Source organism: Peromyscus maniculatus, chromosome 7 (genome assembly GCF_049852395.1).
Source record: "Peromyscus maniculatus bairdii isolate BWxNUB_F1_BW_parent chromosome 7, HU_Pman_BW_mat_3.1, whole genome shotgun sequence".
NCBI lineage: Eukaryota > Metazoa > Chordata > Mammalia > Rodentia > Cricetidae > Peromyscus > Peromyscus maniculatus.
Window position 1 is genome coordinate 72,672,453 of NC_134858.1, and position 24,257 is coordinate 72,696,709.

Below are 24,257 nucleotides of genomic sequence, written 5' to 3' on the forward strand. Positions count from 1 at the left end.
ATTATGTAATGTAGGAGATAGCAAAACTATTCACCATAAGGTAAATTCTCAATTGCCTTATAGAAAAATGTTTTGAAAATAATTTTACTACTTTTACTTATAGAATTATGTTTAATATTCTGGAACTTATTTTCTTCACTGAGAAAATGAAACCAGATCTGTTAAAAGCCAGAAAGTATCCAACTTTCTAACCTCACCACATCATTTAGGTCCTGTTCTATTCTGTGTTTGGACTTTCACTTATTAGCTTGGAATATAAAACCATCTAAATGTTTCTGATCTTGGGATCTCTTTAATTTCTAATTAACCTATACTTAGAAGTAATTCAATAATCCAACTTAAATCAGCCTTATTGAGCTGCAATATCTATTTGGGGTAGGGATAGATAGTAGCAATAATACTAATAAAATACCTATATATCACTAAAATACCTAATGATCACTTTTTAAATACCTAACGTGTCCCAGGTGTACTCTGTGTACTATCTCATTTAATGTTCAAACACTCTTTGAAGAATTATCTCCTTATCTCAAATGAGAAAGCCAAAGCATAGATGGATGAAGTTACCTGTCTGTGGAGGTAGCAGGTTGGTAGCAGTGGAGGACATGAAACCAGATCAGGTATACTCTACAACCCACAATGCGAAACTGCCTAGTGTGTATTGTCAACAAAGATAAAAGTATTGTTATATGTGACTATGTATATAATATGCACATCTGGCAATTTTCAAGAATTAATACTAGACTTAGAAACTTCTCTTATGCCGGGCGGTGGTGGCGCACGCCTTTAATCCCAGCACTCAAGAGGCAGAGGCAGGTGGATCTCTGTGAGTTCGAGGCCAGCCTGGGCTACCAAGTGAGTTCCAGGAAAAGACACAAAGCTACACAGAGAAACCCTGTCTCGAAAAACCAAAAAAAAAAAAACAAAACTTCTCTTATAATTACTTTGTTGCTAGTCTGCCATAAATTGCTTGTTTATTTGCTATATTCCAGGAATTAGTGAATCTTACCAAATGGGGATTTTTAGAATACTTGCTGGCATCCTTCACTTAGGCAATGTTGGATTTGCATCTCGAGATTCAGACAGCTGCACAATACCTGTAAGTTCACAACGAGCTAATGTGAGGGTGGACTGTCTGTTAGCTTTGTTTTACTGCTGGGGATAGAGCCTAGGGCTCCGCACATGTTAGGCAAGGACTGTGTTTGTGACACGTGGTTCTGGGGGTCAAATTTGCACTTTACCTACTGAGCCATCTCCCTAGACCTACAGTAGGTTTAAGTTTTTCATTTATTTATTCATTATTTTACCTTGTATGTTTGTGCACATGCATAAGCACACAGGTACACAACAAACCTGTGTGTATACAGAGGCCAGAAGGGGGCATTGGCTAACTCAGAGCGAGAGTTACATGATTGGCTTGCTATTTGAATGCTGGGACCCAGACTCCAGTCCTGATAATTGTGTAGCAAGCACTTTTAACAGCTGATCTCTCTCTCTCTAGCCCCAGTGTGTGTGTGTGTGTGTGTGTGTGTGTGTGTGTGTGTGTGTGTGTGTGTGTGTGTGTGTGTGTTGGCATATATGTGACACACACATGTGGAATCCAAAGAACAACTTTTGGGAGTTGGTTCTCCCCTTTCACCCCGTTGAGACAAGGTCTCTCTTGTTGCTGCCTGCTCCTGGCACTCTAGGCTGGGAGCCTTTGGCCAGTTCTCCTGTCTTTGCTTTTCCATTCCATCATGGAGTGCTGGGATTGCAGATGATGGCCGCCCATCCAGCTTTTTCCCTGGGTCATCAGACTGAATCATCTCCATAGCCCTACTATTTTTTTTTAAAGACAAAATGGGGGTTCTGATTTAAACCCTTAATTTCTTTTAAGGAAATATTAGCCCCCCCCCCTTTTTTTAAGATAGAGTCTTGCCTGGTGGCCCAGGTTGGTCTTAAACTTGAGACAATCCCCTTGCCTCAGCCTGCTGAGTGCTGGGATTACAGATCTGAATAATCATACCTAGCACCAGTTGTTTATTTTTTTTCCAAAAGCAGCTTTATTGAGTTACAATCTATTTACTACCAACAATGCATGGTTGTGAGTATGCGCATAGATATATGCAGCCATCTCCACAGAGGGTTTAAAATACTTTCAGAACGAAGCCTGGACCCCTTGCCTATTGCCAACTTTGTCCCCAACTCCTCGACTCAAACTGTCATGTGTTGTTGCCTCTATAGAGTTACCTTTCTGGACACTGATGTAAATTGAGTATGTGGTCTTTCAAAGTCTTTCCATGCTGTAGCACATATCACTCCTTAGAGATCAGTATTGTTGTCAGTCAAGACACTGATGTGTATCTGAAACGATTACTGTCAGGGAAGGGCTGCTTGACTGGGAAGGGTCCAGGGGTGAGGGCATCAGGAAACTCAGGTTTTAATGGCAATGCTGATATAAACTAGCCATGTGATTGTTGTCAAGGTGTTTGTTCTTTTGGATCCCATTTCCTCATTTTTCAATGAGAAATAAATGTATACCCTGCCCATTCCCCAAGAATGTTGTCAAATGTCATTTGATGCATATGAAGACAGGGGAAAATAAAACACACTGATGTGGATTAAACAAGACAAGTATTTATCAAACATCCATTCAGATAAGGTCCACAGAAAACATGTAAGGTATTATCCAGGGATATGTTGATCATTAAAGAATTCTAATCCAAACAGTCCCTCAAGTGACATCAGACTGTCTAGTTCAAACCTTCGGTGGCCTGAGGATAAAGGCCAGCCATGGTCTTTGTAGCTTCGTTTTACGTATTTTCTGCTTTACTTAGCTTCAGTCCTCTTCTTGCTAGTTTCCCTCCTATTACAGAATTGTTTTTCTCCTCGTGTTCCCCGCAACTTAGACAATGTTCCTCTTCTTCTTGACCAAGAAGTACCTGTTGTTCTTTCATATTCTAATCTATGGTCTCAGGTTATGTCTCCTGCCTTGCTGGACAGAGTGAACGCCCCATGTGGACTCTCAGCACAGTGTCTGCCTCTTTGTGGTGTTTCACATTTCAAGAAGCAGTCAGTAATATCTACTTCCTCTGAAGACTGCAAGCACTTGGTGGGAAGGGGCTGTCCTAGTTACTTTTCGGTTGCTGTGATAAGACACCATGAACAAGGCAACTGTAGAAGAAGTCATTTATTTGAGGCTTACAGTTTTGGAGAATGAGTCCATGACTGTCACAGCAAGGAACATGGCGGCAGGCAGACAGGCATGGCACTAAGGCCGTAGCTGAGAGCTTACATCTTGACCCACAAGCACAAGGTAGAGACAGACGCACTGGGAGTGGCATGGGCTTTTGAAACCTCAAAACCTGCTCCCAGTGATACACCTCCTTCAAGAAGGCCACATCTCCTAATCCTTCCCAAACAGTCCCAGCAACTGGTGTCCAAGTACTGAATGAAATACATGAGCTACTGGGGGCCATTCTCATTCAGACCATCACAGGGCCATGCCTGTCCTTGTTTACTGGCACAGATTTGTTGACTAGCTGACAGATTTCTGACTGAGTGATTGAATATGTCCTAAGAGAGATACAGACAAGTCTATGAAGCACCAAGAAAGTTACTTTGTTTCAAATGAGCCCTACAAGAGATTGCAAAGTGACATTCAGATGCTGGGTTATGGATGCTTCTGATTATCTCACTGATGAGGTGTGAGTGATGTTGATGTCCATATGACTTCCTTTTGCAGGACTTACTCTTTAACTGGTCTGGCCATAGGCAATAACACGTTCTTTTTTGGCAGCCCAAGCACGAGCCACTTATCATCTTCTGTGACCTCATGGGTGTGGATTATGAAGAGATGTGTCACTGGCTCTGCCACCGAAAGCTGGCTACTGCCACAGAGACATACATCAAGCCCATTTCTAAGCTGCAGGCCACAAATGCCCGAGATGCTCTAGCAAAGCACATCTATGCCAAACTCTTTAACTGGATTGTAGACCATGTCAATCAGGCTCTCCATTCTGCTGTCAAGCAGCATTCTTTCATTGGCGTGCTGGATATTTATGGGTAAGTGCATTTGGCTTCCTGCCCTACCCTGCTGGAAAACAGTTGTTTGTTGGGAGTGTTTTTTGTAACTTGGAGCACTGTTTAATTTTGTTTTCGAGTGGAGAAGAAAGGAAATCCTACTTATGACCATTTAGAAGAGTCTTTGATGATAGAGATAAAATGATGCTTTAAAAAAATTAAATACTGCTTAAACAAAAATTAGCTCAACTCCAGATTCTACTTACTAAGCCAATAGGTAGTTTCAGACTCTCAGGATAAATGATTGAATTTCTAAAAAATATAATTTCTAGTTGCCTTATCTGGTTACTGGCAGCTAATTTTCCACTCTCTGGTTTGGTGTTTCAGAAGAGCCTATAACATTACTATTTCTACCCCCTTCTCTGTGTGTAATGTTAGTAGTAAACATTGAGAGGAGCTGTGGCCTTTGAACCTCAAAAACCCAAAAACCCCAACTGCACATCTGTAGGCAGGGCCACACAGAGGGAAGCTTTGTCTCAGCTGATGCTCATCATGTTCTGTCTTTCCAACAAACCTTTATCTGCTATGAAAATAAAATGTGATAGTGTTAAGGAACTTCCCATTTTTTTCTTCCAAGTATGCATATTTTAAATATTTTTTAAAAGCTATGTATTCTTTTTCTTTTCTTCCTACCTTACTTTTTTGGTGTTGCAGATTTGAAACATTTGAGATAAATAGTTTTGAACAGTTCTGCATAAATTATGCAAATGAAAAACTACAGCAACAATTCAACATGGTAAGAATTTTCTTTCTTGAATAAAATTCTGCTTATAAACGTTTGAATTTTTAGTCTTTGTTAGAAGCGTGGTCTGTGAAATAAACTCCTGAACTATAATTATTATGTGGGTTTAGAATAGTGAAGCTGCCAGGGAACTGAGCTTTACAAATTGATGGATCATTAAAAAACGTTTGTCAGCTATCCCTTATCGACGATGATGAACATTTGCAACAGAGCATTTGAATGAGAGAGGCAAGAAGTGGGGCAGGCGCTACCACCGAGTCCTTCTGCTTGCTGTTTGGAAGCCAGCAGTCTATGGAGTTATAACCACCTTCACCACCATTTACTGGGCTAGCAAGATGTCAGAATTTCCCAAATCCTTTTCAGTGGGTAAATTCTTCAGGGGCTGAAGAGATGGCTCAGGGGTTAAGAGCACTGACTGCTCTTCCAGAGGTCCTGAGTTCAATTCCCAGCACCCACATGGTGGCTCACAACCATCTGTAATGAGATCTGGCACCCTCTTCTGTGTACATAATAAGTAAATAAATCTATAAAAAAAATTATTCACTGAGGCAATGGCACTGGGCATATTTTGGAAGTGGCCCATATTGGCTTCGAGCTAACCTCCTGCCTCTGCATTCTAAGTACTAGATTACAGACTTGCCACCACCATATTACCCAGTTCAAACAAAGTTGTTGTTGTTGTTGTTGTTGTTTGCCTGAAATGAATGATAAATTTCCTCAAAATAATTTGTACATAAATTGTCATAATAGTAAAAAACAGTAAGATTGCTGAAAACATCTTGTTTTATTTTCAGAGAGAACAAAAATGATTGCATTAGATAAAACTAGACATAGCATAGTTCATTTTTAGGTTTTGTTGAGCCATTTAAAGAAGAGAAAAGTTTCAACTATGATAGAATACTATGCTATGTTTAAATGCTACTTGTTTTCAAACTTTATTTTCTGGGATATGAAAACTTTTTACATATATATGTATTCAGCAATATGTATATATGTATATATTGCTGAATAAAGACCATAAAATGGAGAACACAAAGACAAAATAAAGTTTCAAATTGAGAAGTCAAAAAAAGCTGATAAGCATATTATTTTAAAATACATACTTTTCAAATATATTCTCTTAAAAAATACTAAAAAAAGTAGCAAAGAAAATTAAAAATATTTGCATAGAGACAGATTGGGGTTATGTACATTTGGGACTAATGTTTTAAGCTTTTAGGATATTTGACATCAAATATTATAAGTACTTTGATAAACAAAGCATCTTTGTTTAACAAGTAAAGCTGTTTGATACAGTGAAATAATGTAGACATGAATTTTAAAACCTTAAGGTTTTCCATAGTAACAGGACTGGTTTTTCACCAGTTATGGACAGTTGTGAGCCACCTGTGAGTACTGGGAACCGAATCCAGGTCCTCTGCAAGAGCAACAAGTGCTCTTAAATGCTGAGCCATCTCTCTAGCCCCTCTGAATTTGTTAATTAGAATTATAAGAATTATATGGATTATCTTTTTGACCAGGGATTATTACTGTAAATGAACTAAGATAATATTTTTATAAGTATAAAATATAATGGGAAGGTACCAAGGGAGAGAGAGAGAGAGAGAGAGAGAGAGAGAGAGAGAGAGAGAGAGAGAGAGAGAGAGAGTTCTAAAACTTGGGGTTCTAGAAGATAGGTATTGTTAGTAGCCACAAAAAGCTACTTTTTCTAGAAAGAAAAAAAACAGCAATTAAGAGTGAGCCAAAGGATCCAGAAGAAATAGGAAATACTGAAAAGGTGGTAGTGGTCATTAGCATCCCTAGAGGCCATGTTGTCAGCCAGCTTGGCTGGAGCTGCAGGCCAAAGTGCAGGCAGTGGTTTCATTGCTCTGCCCCCCTGGACCGGCTTAGCGTCTGTTCATACTCAGAACTTGATGGCAAGCTCTTCCCCAGGGAAGCCTGCCCGGACTAGATGAGGACGTTTGTTTTCTCCTTTGTCATATCATTAGCCTTTGTAATTTTATTCTTTGTGACTATTTGATGTATCCCAGTTCTCTCCCATTTCACAAGTGTGGCATCCATGTCTGTGTTGTTGACCACACGCAGTGGCGGCCATGGAGTATAGACTCAATATATAAGCTGATGAAAGAGTGGATGGAGATAAGAAGCAGGGGTGCACATGGCGCCTGGAGCCTTTAGCAGAGGATCAGTGGGTTGGTAGTGCTTGTAGATGCTTCCAGTATTCAGTATACATTCCAGAAACGTGAGACTCCTTGTCTGGGAAGAATAAACAAGGCAGATATACAAGGACAACGGTCATTTAATTCTAAGGCAACTGTACTTCTGAACACAGCAACTTGGAAAAATCAGTTTTTTACATTGAAATCACTGCCTAGCTGTTAAGTAATCTGGAAGGCATTCATTCTGCATAGCTGATCAGTGCCAATTGAGGCATTCTTGTGTCTCATGTTAAGAGTTCTGTATAATAAGTTCAGGAAAAAAACTTGACACAGTTTTGGAAATGTACATTTAAAAAGTCACATGGACTGTTGCATTTATCTACTATTCAAATCATTTATAGGCCTGGTGTGGTGATGAATGTCTGTAATCCCAGAAGTTGGGAGGCTGAGGCAGAGTACAAATTCAAAGCTGGCTTGGGCTACATAGAGAGCCTCGGGCTAACCTGGTCTATACTGAGACCCTGTCCCAAACATAACAAAAATTAACAAAACACTTACATGCTTAGATATATTTGTTCATGATGAATACTTAGAGCTGAGGTTTTCTGTACATGATTTCAGCCGCACTTCTCCATGCTGCTGTTGTTGCTGGAGGCCATGAACTGTCTCGTCATGTTGGTATCCTCGGTATTCCATAGACATGTGTTTCTTGATTACATTCTTCATGATATGGTCTGATAATGACTGCCATGCTCTCTCTGTTTCAGCATGTCTTCAAACTGGAACAGGAGGAATATATGAAGGAACAAATTCCATGGACACTCATAGATTTCTATGATAATCAGCCGTGTATCAATCTTATAGAATCTAAAATGGGCATTCTAGATTTGCTGGATGAGGAGTGTAAGGTGATTATGATTTCCTGGAGTACTCTAGCCTGTCAAGATAGATGCATCACAGCTACACAAGTGGGTGCAAGCAGAGACTCTGCAGTACAAGAGACGTCACTGTGACGAGCCGGGTTCGCTCTTTCATTCTGAAGAGACACTAGGCCCCAAGGGGTCCTTTTATTTTTTTATCTTTAATGTTTTTTGTTCAGCAATAGGGTATATTGAAAGAAATACAAGAAATTGCACAAAAACTATTTTGAATTATAGTTCTAAATAGCTGTAAGTTTTGAATATTGGCTAGTTGCTCTTTGCTACTGACATAAATAATAGTCTTTAACATTTATAGATTCAGCATGTTAGAAAATCATTAGATCCTTCACTTTGTTACTGAAGGACCTTAGGCAAATCTATCTTATTTCTTAATTTTCTTTCAGTTTATCTACAAGAAATCACAACCTACTATGTGTTGGCCCTCATAAGGTGCCATACTTAGTGTTTAAAATATATGTGGGACTGCTGAGATGGCTCAGTGGATAAAAATGCTTGCCATACAGATATGACAACCTGAGTCCATCCTCAGATCCAACAGTGAAAGGGTATGACATGTACTTGCCCTCAAATACACACAATAACAATAAATTAAAAATTGTGTGTTTTACAAAAGAATGTATGTGATAGATAAGTACTCATCTGTACTTGAGATTAAAAATATGAAAGCAAAGCAAAAATGGTATCCTGAGGTTACTTTAAATTTGATACCTTTCTTTTGTTGAAACTAAATAAATATTACATGTTACATTTGATGAAGGGTAAAAATTCATACAGATATTTTAGAGGAAAGCAGAATCATAAACATGCATGCCTTTTGACCTGGGAGCTTAACCTATAAGTATACTTGCAAATATATTGAAGGTATGTATGTACTTAAGAGGAATATGACAGTTATCAAAACAAAAAGTTAATAACATCCTAGACCATAAGTAAGAGGAGAAAATGCAAGGAGTATATATAAGTGTGTGTGTGTGTGTGTGTGTGTGTGTGTGTGTGTGTGTGTGTGTGTGTAAGTGTAAGGAGCCCATTCAAGCACATATCTTAAAATAGGAAAAAATAATAAAGTTTCTAGAAATGGCAAGAGGAGACTATCAGTTCATACCTTTCTGGATTAAATTAATATTTCACTGTGTATAAATGTTACCTCTATTTAGCAAAAAATTAAAAGTGTGCCTAATAGTTGTATTTCATCTTTATCTTTTTTTTTTTTTTTTTTTTTTTTTTTGGTTTTTCGAGACAGGGTTTCTCTGTGTAGCTTTGCGCCTTTCCTGGAACTCACTTGGTAGCCCAGGCTGGCCTCGAACTCACAGAGATCCGCCTGGCTCTGCCTCCCAAGTGCTGGGATTAAAGGCGTGCGCCACCACCGCCCGGCTCATCTTTATCTTATAAAGCCTTTATTGTGCTAAAAAATTAAATATTGATTTGATAACTCCTGGCATAGGCAAATGATCACTGAAATGTGCTGGGTCACCCCCAGGAAGGCCTCAACTATGCTCTTCATTGGTGGTTCATTTGTGCTGAAGAGAAGGATGAATTCTTAGTTGAACATAGGAACTGGTCTCTTGTTGCTGATGTACCAGAAGACCCTTAGTGCTCAGTCATTTCTCTTTTTTTTCTCCCCAAGATGCCTAAAGGCACAGATGATACCTGGGCTCAAAAGCTGTACAACACACATTTAAACAAATGTGCCCTCTTTGAGAAGCCCCGTATGTCAAACAAAGCCTTCATCATCAAACATTTTGCTGACAAAGTAAGGAAACTTTTTGTCTTTTTCCTTTTTAACACTTTATATGAGTTATAATAAAAATCAGTATTCAAGTATTGTCTTTCTTTGCAATGCTTGCTTTCTTTAAGGTCATTTCAGGAAAAGCAGACTTCAGTGCTGGTTTCTTGATTTTGTCTTACTTTAACTTCAGTTGGATTATATATTAAATAAATACAGGTCAAAGTCTTTTGTCTAAAATGTGATCCACGAACTGAAAACCACAAGTGTTTTCATAACTCATTTAGCAGCGAAACCTGATCTCTGACTTGAACTAGTATGAGATATATTTATAATTTTTAAGCCCAATTAAGGTGGGTACTTACATGTTTAAGTATGGAAATATTAATGTTTGTGTAATATATGGTATAGATGACTATTAAACTTTTCTGGTAGCATTTAAAATTATATATATACTGCATCTCTAAATGCATGAAAAATTATAAAATTCTAAAGATCTCACAGGCTTCAGAACAGAGACTGATTTTTGTCACCTTCTGTAACAGCATGGTATTATGTTTCTCACAAGTTCTATAGTTCACGTAGCAAGTCAGGGATCCGGTGACTAGTTTATGTTTCAAAGAAGTTGTAGGATAGGCTGTGTTGTGAGATTTCTGGAGGCCTCTTTATGAACGGTCTTCTGGTTGTCTAGTTCTAGCTTGAAACCTCTGAAGAACTAAGGTGACCTAGGGAGTACAGGATGTAGAGCCCTTTGAGTGGCAGATGGCTGGCATTGCGGGGTTTTAGAAGACAAGGAATTAGTTCTCAAGTAGTCCCAGTTTACCAAATTATACAATATTTGCCCATCTTCTCTCTGTCCATCATCAGCTCCTCACCTCTCCGCATATTCTCTCTACTTAATCTTTTTTTCAGAGTAATGGTCCTCAACCTTCCTAATGCTGTGACCCTTTAATACAGTTCCTCATGCTGTGATGACCCCCAACCATAAAATTATTTTTGTTACTTCTTCATAACTGTAATTTTGCTACTGTTATCAATTGTATTGTAAGTATCTCTTTTCCAGTGGTCTCAGGTGACCCCTGTGGAAGGGTACTTTGACCCCCAAAGGGGTCCCGATGCACAGGAGTAACACTTCTGCTTGATGCAGATGCTGGACTAGCTTAGAAGATAGGCTGGGTCAGCCTGGAAGGGGCTCTCTTTAACATGGGGGAGGGCAGCTTGCAAGCCTGCTTGCCCATGAATTGATTGATCATTTTTGAAAGCAGTTTATCAGCAGTCACTGCCACACTTATCTAGGAAATTGGTAATTGTAGACTTTTACTAGGTTACATATTTCTCTTTTATTTTACTATTTTTATTAGTTTTTTTTTAAGTTAACGTATAAGGTAATGGATTTTTGTATTTTGAGACAAGATCTATGTAGCTAAGGCTGGTCTTAAACTTACTATGTAGCTAAGGCCAACCTTGAATTCCTAATATTCCTGCTTCTACCTCATAGTTGCTAAAATTCCTGGTATGTGCTATGGATTTCACTTGATCCTTCTTTCTTACATACTTTGTTCTTGTTTATCCCCTCCTCCATCCTTTCCACTGTTCCCCGCCCTTCTCCTGTGATCATACTCCATATCCCACAGCCACAGTTCTGCCTTCATGTCACATCTATTCCATTACCTTTTCTTTCTTCCCAATTGGGAGCTCTTTTTTCCTCTTATGTTCCCTTCTCTAGTTTCATGACCTATATTTATATCTGCATAGAAACACACACACACACACACACACACTGAAATCTAGGATCTACAGATGAGGGAAGACATGAAGTATTTGTCTTTCTCGGTTTGGCTTATTTCACGTCACATAATGATTTCCAGTTGTATCAGTTTTCCTACAGATGTCATGATTTGATGACATTTTATTTTTTACTGTGGCTGGATAAAATTTCATTGTATATGTAAGTACCACATTTTCTTTATCTGTTTATCTGTTGATGAACATTGAGACTGGCTTCACTTCTTAGTTATTATGAATAGTACAGCAGTAAGCATGGATGTGCTGGTAGCTCTGTGGTAGGACTTAGAGGCCTTTGTGTATATCTTCTCAGGTTTACTATAGTGAATTACCACACATCCCCCTGGAAATGGTACTGACCTCTTAGAAAAGACTGATAATACCATTTGCTGAGAGCTAGTCATAGAGCCTGGGCAAAGAAATATGCTTTGTTGATGATGGCAGCATCTATTCAAAAGTGTTGTCAGTTAAGGAGATATTTTTTCATGTGATTTCAGGTGGAGTACCAGTGTGAAGGCTTTCTTGAAAAGAATAAAGACACCGTTTTTGAAGAACAAATTAAAGTCCTTAAGTCAAGCAAGGTAACCATGGATAGACATACTCTTTTCAGGATATATTCTGTAAAATGTAAATTGCTTTAGCATTAGTCTTTTAATACTAATAATGATTTTTCTAACACGATTTTTTTTATCAAAAGTTTTTAATTTATCAAATATATAGTACTTGCTTAATATATGTGTGGTCCTATGCAGAGTACCTTTCAAATGTTGACATATCTGATTCTTACAGTGATGTGGTATTACATTACTCTCATCTACAGATGAGGAGCTGAGGTGTAGGGGCTTAGGACTGGTAAGTTCCCAAGTTAGGTTAAACTCGGGCTGTCTTGCTTAGAGCCTGCTCCTAACCACTCCACCATGTGGTCTTCCAGCTCTAAATCGTTGTCTCCACAGTGGCTCTACCCTCCCCTGTGCCTTTGTGAGAAACGCAGACAAGAGGGTTTTTCTGCTCTGTTGTTTTGAAGGGATTTCTTAGAAACATGCCTGTTGCACTCCATCTAAGTGGAGATTGACTCTAGGTCATCATGGGTGTGATTTCAGATGTGACCCAAAGTGTTTGAATTATTTTTTCAGAAGAACAAATACTAGAACAACTGCTTTCCACTAGGAGAAAGAATATTCCAGATGGCAAAGAAGTATGACTAGTTAAGTTGGTCTGTACCACCACCTGTTGCCCTTTACCTGGACAGGATGGGAGAGGGGCACACAGTCAGCCCAAGGGAGCACACTAGGAAGTCAGTTCCTTGATGCTGCAAGTAATCACTTAAAAAGTAAAAATATTCATGTGAACCTTACAGATCACTGATTGGCACTCTTGTTTTTCTGGCTTATTTTAAGAGAATCCTCTTAACATCAGTGATATAGTATATAGATAAGAGGATTCTCATGTTTAAAATAACAGCTTTTTATATTCAATTATGTTAATAATATAAAGATTACATAAAGGCCAAATCCTAGTTTTGGCCCTCAGAGATGAGTCAAATGTTTATAGAAAAATCATTTTTTTTAACCTTAACAAGCATTGAGTGTTAGTACTTTTTTAACATATAGCATTGATGTGCAAGGCAAACTTTTTTTACAGTGACAATCATAAAGTGTGATTCACAGGTCTTTATCACTTTAATCTATCATGTAAGCATGATATTCTGTTGTTAATACTTTGTCAAAATAATTTAGCTCAAACAAAGCACAGGTTCTCATTCTAGACGTACCATAATCAGCTCTGTCTTGATTCTTAATTTCCTGTTTGGCTACTGGGTCCTTAATCATAAGGTATTTGAAGAGTGTATTTGAAGAGTCATTGGGAAAGCCAGTCTGTGAACTATTGTTGCAGTTGAAGTAGGGATAGGTTTTGATTTGCATAAGTTCGAAGGCCTTTCTTGTTCACAGTCTTTGCAGCAGTTCAACCAAGAGACCTGAACTTTATCATCTCTCTGAACCTGATATAAAACAGGTGTAATGCAGTACTAGTTTGTTCTTTTGGAAGGACCAGTTTGCTGATATTTATGCTTTGTCTTTTGAACTGAAGCTTTGGTGATAATAACAACGTAAAATCCATTTGTGTCTGTTTTAGGTTTATTTTGCTTAAAATATGAGTTGGAGATAGCCAGGTAGAAATGTCATATGGGAAGTGAGGTAGCCAGGTAGGAATGTCATATGGGAAGTGAGGTAGCCAGGTAGGAGTGTCATATGGGAAGTGAGGTAGCCAGGTAGGAGTGTCATATGGGAAGTGAGGTAGCCAGGTAGGAGTGTCATATGGGAAGTGAGGTAGCCAGGTAGGAGTGTCATATGGGAAGTGAGGTAGCCAGGTAGGAGTGTCTGTCATATGGGAAGTGAGATAGCCAGGTAGGAGTGTCATATGGGAAGTGAGGTAGCCAGGTAGGAGTGTCATATGGGAAGTGAGGTAGCCAGGTAGGAGTGTCATATGGGAAGTGAGGTAGCCAGGTAGGAGTGTCATATGGGAAGTGAGGTAGCCAGGTAGGAGTGTCTGTCATATGGGAAGTGAGATAGCCAGGTAGGAGTGTCTGTCATATGGGAAGTGAGGTAGCCAGGTAGGAGTGTCATATGGGAAGTGAGGTAGCCAGGTAGGAGTGTCTGTCATATGGGAAGTGAGGTAGCCAGGTAGGAGTGTCTGTCATATGGGAAGTGAGATAGCCAGGTAGGAGTGTCATATGGGAAGTGAGGTAGCCAGGTAGGAGTGTCTGTCATATGGGAAGTGAGATAGCCAGGTAGGAGTGTCTGTCATATGGGAAGTGAGGTAGCCAGGTAGGAGTGTCTGTCATATGGGAAGTGAGGTTGCCAGGTAGGAGTGTCTGTCATATGGGAAGTGAGGAATAAAGGCAAGTCAAAGGGAAAGGCAGAGCAGTGGTAGAAATGCTGTGGGCTTCAGAACTCAGTGCTTTTTAAAGCATGAGACTGAGAGAGCATGTAGATAAAAACTACTAAAGCTGAAGCCAGATATTCCAATTAACAGAGGCAGCCGGAAGAGGCACCAGAACAAGATTCAAGAAAAATAGCCTATGAAGAATACTTTGTAGAACAGTTCCTGGTACAGTAATTCAAAGTATACGTTCCGCGCATGCACAAGCATGCCCACAGGGACACATCTGCTCAAGCGTATGCGTTTGTGTGCGGAGGCAGGAGGACAGTCTCAGGCTGTCCTTAGGAACACTGTCTACTTCTTTTGAGATGCAGTCTTTCATTGATTGGGAGCTCAGCAGTAAACATAGAGTGAGTGACCAGTGAACCCCAGGGGCCCTCCCGTCTTCTCTTCCCTATTAGGATTACAGGCATGTGCCACCTTGCCCAACTTTTTATGTGGCCGGTGGAGCTCAAACTCAGCAAGACAAACACTTTACCAGTTGAGTCATCCCCCAGCTTTGTTTGATTTTACTATTGTGTGCTTATTAAGACAGGATGTCGTTTAGGCTGGCCTCAGACTATGTAGATGGGCAGCCGAGGCTGACTTTGAACTCTGAACCGCCTCCATTTCCCTCCTAATTCCTAAGACTACAGACACATGTGCCACCACACCAGATTTCTTAACCAGGTTTTGCTCTATAACCCAGGTCATCATGAAACTCATAATGCTTTTGCCTTCTCAAGTACTGGGGTTGTAAGTGTCTCATACCATGCCTGGCAGTGCACTTTCTTCAAAAAGGGCAAGTTATACAGGGAATTTTAGTTTAGAATTTCTATTAGAAGTAGTCCTACCCTCAAGTGTGTGTGTGTGTGTGTGTGTGTGTGTGTGTGTGTGTGTATTCTGAACTCTGATAACGAATCTGTTACCTGGTCGATAGTGTAGATGCCAAGTTAAATTGTAACACCTACTGGTGAACATGGCATGGTAGCCTAGTTCTATTAAACCTTTCACAGGGAAGAGATAAAAATGAGGTTTTGGCAGCTGCTAATGTGGAGCCAGCAATTTATTGAGAATGAAGCATAGCTAAGAATTTGTAGTACATGGCTATCACAGAATCATCTCACTTTTTTTTTCTTTTTCTCTTTTTCTGAGACAGGATTTCTCTGGTATAGCCCTGGCTATCTCAGAACTCGCTCTGTAGACCAGGCTGGCTCCGAACCCACAGAGATCCACCTGTCTCTGCCTCTTAAGTGCTGGGATTAAAGGTGTGTGCCACCACCACTCAGCTGAGTTTTTATATAGAGCTTCTGGGAACTAATTTTTCTACTTTGTAATGTGGGTTTAGTTTTGTCTTACAAGAAAACTTTTCTTTACTTCTGCATAGCCAACCATGCTAGACTACATTAATTATTCTGTAAAACAGGGAGTATTTGTGTTTGTTTAATAGGCTGACATTAGGTTAGACTCACCATGGATAACTTCTTTAACTACCCTGATGGTTTTTCTGAGTGTTTACTTTTCTTTCCTTTTTGTGGTACTGAGGATTTAGTCTGTGACCTTATACTTGCCAAAGAAGCACTCTGCTACTTAACTGTATCCCAGCCCCAAACATTTATAGAATATGAAATCACATGACTTTATTTTTATGACTTTGTTTTTCTCATAGGAAAATTTTTTTCCTAAATTGGAACATAAATCTTAAAGGATCTTATTAATAAAAAACACGGGAGCCAGGTATTGGGGTGAATGCTGAAATATCAGAGAAGCAGAACAAGTCACAGCTACTCACCTTGCCAACTCCTCAGCTGATCCTGTTTCCTCAAACAGGAAGCCTCTGTGTCCTCATCCGAATGGGTCTCAGCTGAACTGCTGCTCAAAAGGCTAAAAGCTTAACCAGGCTAGTTCCTGGTCCTCACACCTTATATACCTTTCTGCCATCACTTCCTGGGATTAAAGGCGTGAGTCACCATGCCTGGCAGTTTCCAGTGTGGCTTTGAACTCACAGAGATCCAGATGGATCACTGCCTCTGGAATGCTAGGATTAAAGGTGTCTGCTACCACTGCCTATCCTCTATTTTAATATTATAGCTGTTTTGTTCTCTGACCCCCAGATAAGTTTATTGGGGCGCACAATATATCAACTACACTAAATAATCTGAGATTAGTAAATAATTGGTGTTTACAAGTGTGACTTGACTTGCACAAATGATTACTTTTATTTATATGGAATATAACAGTGTTAGAAAGGTGTGTCCATATAGCAGGATGTTGCTGCAGACTAGTTTTAGGTCTTACTTGTTTCAGAAATTTTCATCCAACTACATTGTCTAGTATCCACTCGCTTATATAGTGAGTGCCTTTAATCTCAGCACTTGAGAGGCAGAGGACGGCAGATTTCTGAGTTTGAGATCAGCCTGATCTACAGAGCTAGTTCCTGTGGTGACATAGTGAAACCCCATCTCAAAAAACATATAGTTATGGTAATTGCACTAAAGTTTTAAATTTCTTGAAGTCAAATATAAATATACACAGGATAATAGCTGGGTTTTCTCCTTTTTTATACAATCCAAATTATTTCCTTAAAATTATTAATTCATCATTAACTTTTACATTTCAATATTGAAAGCTTGTTCATAGTGCCTGCCTGCTGAGATTCTCAGGTGTTTTGAGTTAGTACTTACAGCTTCAGACTCATGCAGACCTGGTCTAGTCCTTTGCTTCTGCTGCATAAAACCTCTTGTAGACCTGAGATAATAAACTCAGTCTCTTGATAAATATTTTTCTCATAAAATAATTATAGTTCAAAACCAGTTGTATGTTTAACTGATATTTTCTTTGGATTAGTTAGATCTTCAGGTCTGTATTTAGTACTTTGAGTTTATTTCACCCCAAATATTGTTGTAGAATTTTATTTTATTTTTCCACCATATATTTGTGACATTTATATGTCCTTTCTCTTATATTTTTGGGCTCCTAAACCAGGACTTATTTCTGTGGGTCTTACTATAGCTATCTACAAGAATAAGTGTTTATCATCTGTAATGGGGCGTCTACAAAGGCTTACTTTCCATTTGGAGCTTAGGGTATGTGTTTTTGTTGTTTTGATTTAGTTTTTTGAGATGGTGTCTCATTTGGCCTTGAAGTCACTTCTTAGCTGAGTCTGGCCTGGAACTCATGATCTTTCTCTCTCTGTCTCCCAAGTGCTGGGATTTTAGCTGTGTTGCCTCCACACTTGGTTCTAGAATACAATTTTCTTTACTATTTCTGACTTACAGTTTAAGATGCTACCAGAACTCTTTCAAGATGACGAGAAGGCCATCAGTCCCACCTCCGCCACCTCTTCAGGGCGCACGCCTCTCACCCGAGTTCCTGTAAAGCCCGCCAAGGGCCGACCTGGCCAGATGGCCAAAGAGCACAAGAAAACAGTGGGACACCAGGTGAGTTCAGGAGCTGCCGCTGCCAGGCTTCTTCCCTTCAGCTCCAGCAAAGGGCCAACGCGGGTCCACAGCTCCAGTCTTGACCTGTGTCCTCAGTGATGCTTCCTTTCTGTCTGTCCTTCAGTCTGTTCTTGGCTCCTTTCTTATCTAATAGTAAGAAATCTGCAGCTTGTCTTTGTATTTTTTTTTTTTTTTTTTTTTTTTTTGGTTTTTCGAGACAGGGTTTCTCTGTGTAGCTTTGCGCCTTTCCTGGAGCTCACTTGGTAGCCCAGGCTGGCCTCGAACTCACAGAGATCCGCCTGCCTCTGCCTCCCGAGTGCTGGGATTAAAGGCGTGCGCCACCAACGCCCGGCTTTAGCTTGTCTTTGTATTACATAGCAGAGTTCATGCCTTATATGATTAAATGGCCCTAGTAGCAAAATTATAAGTCACATACAGTGGAGCTCACAACAGGAAGCTACAGAGAAAGTGGTAGAAGAAAGGTACATGCATATTTAGCAGAATGAACATGTAGAGTTTAGGCAAATGTAAACGAAAGCCCTAGAACTCTTGTTTAGTAACTGTGCCCTCCCATGAAGATGGCTTTAAATTCGTTGTTTAAAAAAATCACCTCCATTTATGTCAAAGAAGGAACACTTTTAAATTGTCTTTGGCCTCTAACAAAACTTGATTTTTTTTTAACCCTTTCTCATGCAGTTTCGGAACTCTCTTCACCTGCTTATGGAAACCCTTAATGCCACGACTCCTCACTACGTACGCTGCATTAAGCCTAATGATTTCAAGTTTCCATTCACGTAAGTCAAACCAAAATGAGGAGAAAGACTTCTACGGAAAAATCTTCGTGTCTTGTAGAGGGAATCAACTACTTGATAAAATTTTTAGGTTTTGTTTCCTTTTGGGAACATGAAAACAAATTAGCAGTTAACTCTCTAAGGATTTGAAATTTTGAGCCCAACCAGTTATTTCTGATTCTGTTTTGACTTTATCTCTGTTGGAGATCTTTCTAGGCTTTTTGTTAATTTGGACATTAAAAACAGAGCTAGCTGGGCTAAGACTTTTTTGGCCAAGGCTTAACCTGCTGCTTTTTTTTTTTTTTTTTTTTTTTTTATCTGTTGGAGCCAGAGAATGTATCAAAAATCTCATCCTACTTCCCACACCAAGTCAGAGGTGAAAGTGAATCTTTCTGGAGATGATTTCAAAAATATAAATATTTCCCTAACTTTAATAATATTTTTGGTTGTGAGCCTAGCCTTTAATGGCTGAGCCATCATAGCCAGGCCATGGTGGTGCACACCTTTAATCCCAGCACTCAGGAGGCAGAGGCAGGCAGATCTCTGTGAGTTTGAGGCCAGCCTGGTCTACAGAGTGAGTTCCAGGAAAGGTGCAAAGCTACACAGAGAAACCCTGTCTCAAAAAACAAACAAAAACAGGAATAATATACATTCTTGTGATGGTTTTCAGGAAGATAAGTAGAGAGATAAGTAGTGGAAATTGGCACATAATGGACTAGTTAGATTGCCCTCTTTCCCTGTGTGTGTGGGGGGGGGGGGGGACAGGGGGAGACTGAGGCTAACAAGAAGGGGTCTCATGCTGTAACTGCTATTTCATCTCCACTCTTACTAGCACTGATTGTTCCTAGATGAATATTTAATCTACATATTGATTGAGTGGCTGCAGAGTATCTGATGATATAGATGGTCCATAATCTATTTAAATCATTTAGGTTGTTACAGCAGTCCTTTTTTAGAAAATATGTTTTAATAAATTACAGTTACATCACTTTGCTCCCTTCAGTCCCTCCCAGTTACCCTTCCTTAAACCCCTCTTATTTCTCATAACAATTTCTGTCAAATGTGTTTTGCCAAAGGTTTCTGTACCTCATTAGGATACACAGTTCTAGAAGAATCTGTGGGCCAAAGATCAAGTGTATGATTTGATCACTATGCACATGTATTGAAATACCACATTTTACCCCATAAATAACCACAAATATCACGCCAAATAAGAATTTTTGAATATATTTTGTTAAAGACCAACCATGAGGCTCTACAGATAGCTCAGCTGTTAAGAGCACTGCCCTTCCAAGGTACCTAGGTTTGACTCCCAGCACCCACATGACAGTTCACAACCATCTGTCATTCCAATTTTAAGTCATTTGACATCCTCTTCTAGCCTCTGAGCACCAGATACTCAAGGGTTGTACAGATATACATTCAGGCATATATATAAATATGCCTGAATTTTATATATATATTAAAAAATTAAAAGACCAGCCATATAGACTCAAGGTTGCACCCCTACACTACAGTGTATCAGTGAATATCCGGATGGTCTTGCTGGCCTCCTCTGCAGATTCTGCCTCTGATTTGAGGGTAGTCCTGGAAGTCTGCAATCCTCATCATCATCAAGAGCCTCTCTCTGGAGGAAGTGGGGAGCAGGAAGAGGTTTCCACCTTCACTGTGAACTTGTACTAGCAAGCCCCATCTCCTAGCAGCACTCCAAGGCCTGAGAAGACAGCACAGGATGGGCTTGGGTAGATACTCAGAGCTTAGTCATGAAACCAACAGGCAGTCATCTGGCTAGAAGAGGAACTTTCGGCTGCTTCATTTAGTGTCATTTTAATGTTAACATGCCTTTTTTTTTTTTTTTTTAGTGTATTAGTTCATTTTCTATTTGACAAGACAAAAATGTCATGACCAAGGCAACTTATAAGAGATGAATTTGGAGTTCACAGTTGCAGAGGTTTAGAGTCCATGCCCATCATAGCAGAAGCATGGCAGCAGACAGGCAGGCATGGTGCTGAACCCATGCTGAGAGCACAAGGCAGAGAGACAGAGAGAGCTAGCTGGGAATGGCAGGGCCTGGGAATGGCAGTGATACCTTCTCCAACAAGGCCACACCTCCTAATCCTTCCTAAGCATTTCCACCAACTGGGGACCAAGTATTCAAATGTATTCTCATTCAAACCATGATGCTTAGGATGAAATAAATGTGAGATGTAATAAAATAGATATATTTTCATTGCTGTGACTACTCTAAGTATTCTGTATGTGCACAGTAAGCAGCTTGTAGAAAAACAAAGTTGTTGCTTTTTTTTTTGTTTTTTTTTTTTTGTTTTTTTTTTTTGTTGTTGTTGTTGTTCTGAGACAGGGTTTCTTTGTGAATAGGCTGTCTTAAAAATCACTCTGTGAGCCGGGCGGTGGTGGCGCATGCCTTTAATCCCAGCACTCGGGAGGCAGAGGCAGGTGAATCTCTGTGAGTTCGAGGCCAGCCTGGGCTACCAAGTGAGTTCCAGGAAAGGCGCAAAGCTACACAGAGAAACCCTGTCTCGAAAAACCAAAAAAAAAAATCACTCTGTAGACCAGGCTGGCCTCAAACTCATAGAGAACCGCCTGCCTCTAAAAAGTTGCTTTTTTAAATAACTGAAGGGGACATGTTTAATATGTCTTTTCGTCAATCTTTATCCTAGGGGAGGTCTATGGAAATCTGAGCATTTTTAGTCAGGCTAAGCCATGATTGCACACTCATTACAGGATGGGCAAAGTGAGAGAGAATTCTGTCTTCTTTCTTTCTAGTATGTTCAGTGAACTTCCTTAGGACACTGTAGTGTGTGAACTGGAGGAGCTCTCTACAGCTCTATTTTTACTGCTACATGTCTCTTCCCTACTGTTTCATGGAGGTTTTCATTTTGATCACTGTTCTAGCTTTTGAATGCTTTCTTTTCTATTTTATCTACGTGGCTCCTGACAAAAGAATCTTACCTTGGACAGCCTGGGTCTTGTGGACTAACAGCTTTTGTTTTTCCATGCAGATTTGATGAGAAAAGGGCAGTGCAGCAACTAAGAGCATGTGGTGTCCTGGAGACCATCCGAATCAGTGCAGCGGGTTTTCCCTCACGGTGAGCCCACGGTCTGCAGATGTAAGGGAGCCCTGGGGGAGCAGTGTTGCTTGAATCTTTAAGCTGTTGTGGGCTTCTGTTCTAGGTGGACTTATCAAGAGTTTTTCAGCCGGTATCGGGTCCTAATGAAGCAAAAGGATGTGCTGGGAGATAGAAAGCAAACGTGCAAGAATGTATTAGAGAAACTGATATTGGTGAGAATGATTTTCACTTAATGTTTCTGAGAGGTATTAGCCCAAGACCTTGTGGTTCTGAGCTGTAAAAGCCCTGCATACTTATGTGTTAAATACCATGCCCCACGTTATTTGGGGTTGGTTAAGCAGGAAAACACCTGACCTAGAGGTCAAGTGAGACTCACTGTGTTTAGTGTGCTAGAAGTAATGTGGGTACTGACAGCCAACACCAGGAAACTGTTTTGAAAATGGCTGGGCTCAGACTTGGGGTTCATTTTAGATAGTTTGATCATTGTCAACAAAATTAAGGGGAAAAGTCCATTTTTATTTTAAAGACAAGTAATGCATTTTAAAGATGAGCATGCAGATGATTATGTCTACATTAAATATTGAGTGAGGACTGAAGATAAGGCTCAGTAGAAGAGTGCGTGCTGGACTCCAGAGGACTTGAATCCGGTTTCTAGGACCTGTGTAGGATGGCCCACAACCACCTGTTACTCTAGCTCCTGAGGGAGCCAACATCTCTGGCATTCTTGGATACTTAAATTTTCATGCACAGAGATACACACGCATGCATATAACTAAAAATCTAAAAATAAAAAAATGACAAAAAATGCAGAGGAAGTAGGAAAGATATAAAAAGAAGACAAAATCATATCCAATCATGAGAAGGAAGAATACTTTTATGAGGAGTGGGATTTGAGTCAGGCCCTGAAGAATGGGTATGTTTAGATAAAATGGAAATAAGCTATAAAAAAAAAAAAGTAGAAAATACAGAATGTGCTAAAGTGGTTGGAGAAGCACTTACGAGCTCCTGCTGCTGTTGCAGAAAACTGTGTTCAGTTCCCAGCACCCACGTTGGGTGGTGTGCAACTGCAACTCCAGCTCCAGGAAATCCAATGCCCTCTTCTTACTTATGTGAACACTCATACACACATGGCATACACTCATATAGACGCATTAAAAAATGAAGTCTTTAGGGATAGAAAGAGGGCTCTGAAGTTAAAAGCACCTGCTGTTTTTGCAGAGGACCTAGATTTGGTTCCCAGCACCCACATGGCAGCTCACAACCATTCTTCAAGTTCCAAGCATCCAGCACTTTCTTTTGGACTCTACAGACACTAGTCATGCACATAGTGCACATTATGTATGTGCAAGCAAAACACTGACACACATACAAATTTTTAGGAAAGGAAGCAGTAAGGTGGCCTTTTACAGGGTAATAGTTGTGTATCAGATAATAGAGAAATTATTAGAATAGATAGATAATTACATATTTGTCTAAGAAGTTCTCAGATTATTGTGTGTAGTAACCTGGAGGGCTTGCTAGACACAGATTGCTGGCCTCTACCCCTAGAATTTCTGATTCAGTAGGTCTGGGATGGCCCAATAATTGAACACCATTTCCCCCCCACACTTTATTTATTTATTTGTTTATTTACTTATTTATTTATTTTCTGTGCTGGTGATAGAACCCAGGGCTTTGCATATGCTAGGTAAATGTTTTACCACTGAACTAAATCCTTTATAATTTGCATTTTTAACAGTTCCCCGGGCCCCCATAGTACACATAGAAAATCTCTAATCTGAGTCTTCATGAGTTTGAGATCATGATAAGGTTGTTTAAAAATTAATTTTACTTGTGCCTCACTATGAAGTAGTTAGTCATAATTACTAACTATTAATTAAATGTAATTCTTCTTTGATGATTTTTCCCCTTTGAGAGAACTACAGATCCCATCTGTAACTAAGGATCCCATCCTTCTCTAAGGATGTAATGCTTTTTAAGATCTAGTGGGGTTTTTGTTTTTGTTTTTTGAGTTTGGCCCAATTCCTTTCGAATTTGGGTTCAGATGGGAATATGGAACAGAAAGCTGAGACAGTCATGCACCTGCCTCCTCACCCAGACCACTCCAGGTCTGGATCCATGGAGGTAGAGGGAGTAGCTGAGGTAAGATGGGACAGTGAGAGCACCTAGTTAGGGTTCCTGTGCAAAAGCTATTAAATGATTTTAGACTTTTCAGATATATGTTACAGTTTCTGATTTTTTAACTTTATGTTTAAAGGGATATGTGCTTACAGCAAAAACTGAATTTATTTTTGCCTAGAATTTCTGACACAGTAGTGATTAGTATATGTAAATTCCACTGTTCTTTTTATATGAAAATGGTTAATGATTTGCATGCTTACATCTGAGGTGAATCACCCTAAATCACATGAATATCTCTATCTACTCTATAGCTCTGCGTATGCACAAAAGTCAATGCAATATAAATAATTGTATTTCTTATGAAAAAATTGGCAATCTGTAAAAGATTTTAAACACATTTATGAGCTTGCACTTGTTTTTTTAGATACTGTTGAAGCAAAGTGATAACTATTTAGAAGCATACCCTTAATATGAACACAGGGATT

At 39.6% G+C, this 24,257-nt stretch overlaps 1 protein-coding gene across 4 annotated transcripts in view; it reads left to right on the top strand.

The window, feature by feature from the left end:
- The window catches only part of Myo5a (myosin VA), a 150,166-nt gene that overhangs the window by 71,504 nt on the left and 54,405 nt on the right, over positions 1–24,257 (top strand). For all 4 annotated transcript variants that reach the window (XM_015992578.3, XM_015992581.3, XM_015992582.3 and 1 more), the window contains exons 9-18: positions 993–1,099; positions 3,779–4,044; positions 4,717–4,798; positions 7,731–7,871; positions 9,529–9,654; positions 11,910–11,993; positions 17,610–17,771; positions 18,468–18,565; positions 21,583–21,669; positions 21,755–21,863. In XM_015992578.3, coding sequence (XP_015848064.1) covers positions 993–1,099; positions 3,779–4,044; positions 4,717–4,798; positions 7,731–7,871; positions 9,529–9,654; positions 11,910–11,993; positions 17,610–17,771; positions 18,468–18,565; positions 21,583–21,669; positions 21,755–21,863 — 1,262 coding nt within the window. The remainder of the gene's footprint in view (positions 1–992; positions 1,100–3,778; positions 4,045–4,716; positions 4,799–7,730; positions 7,872–9,528; positions 9,655–11,909; positions 11,994–17,609; positions 17,772–18,467; positions 18,566–21,582; positions 21,670–21,754; positions 21,864–24,257) is intronic.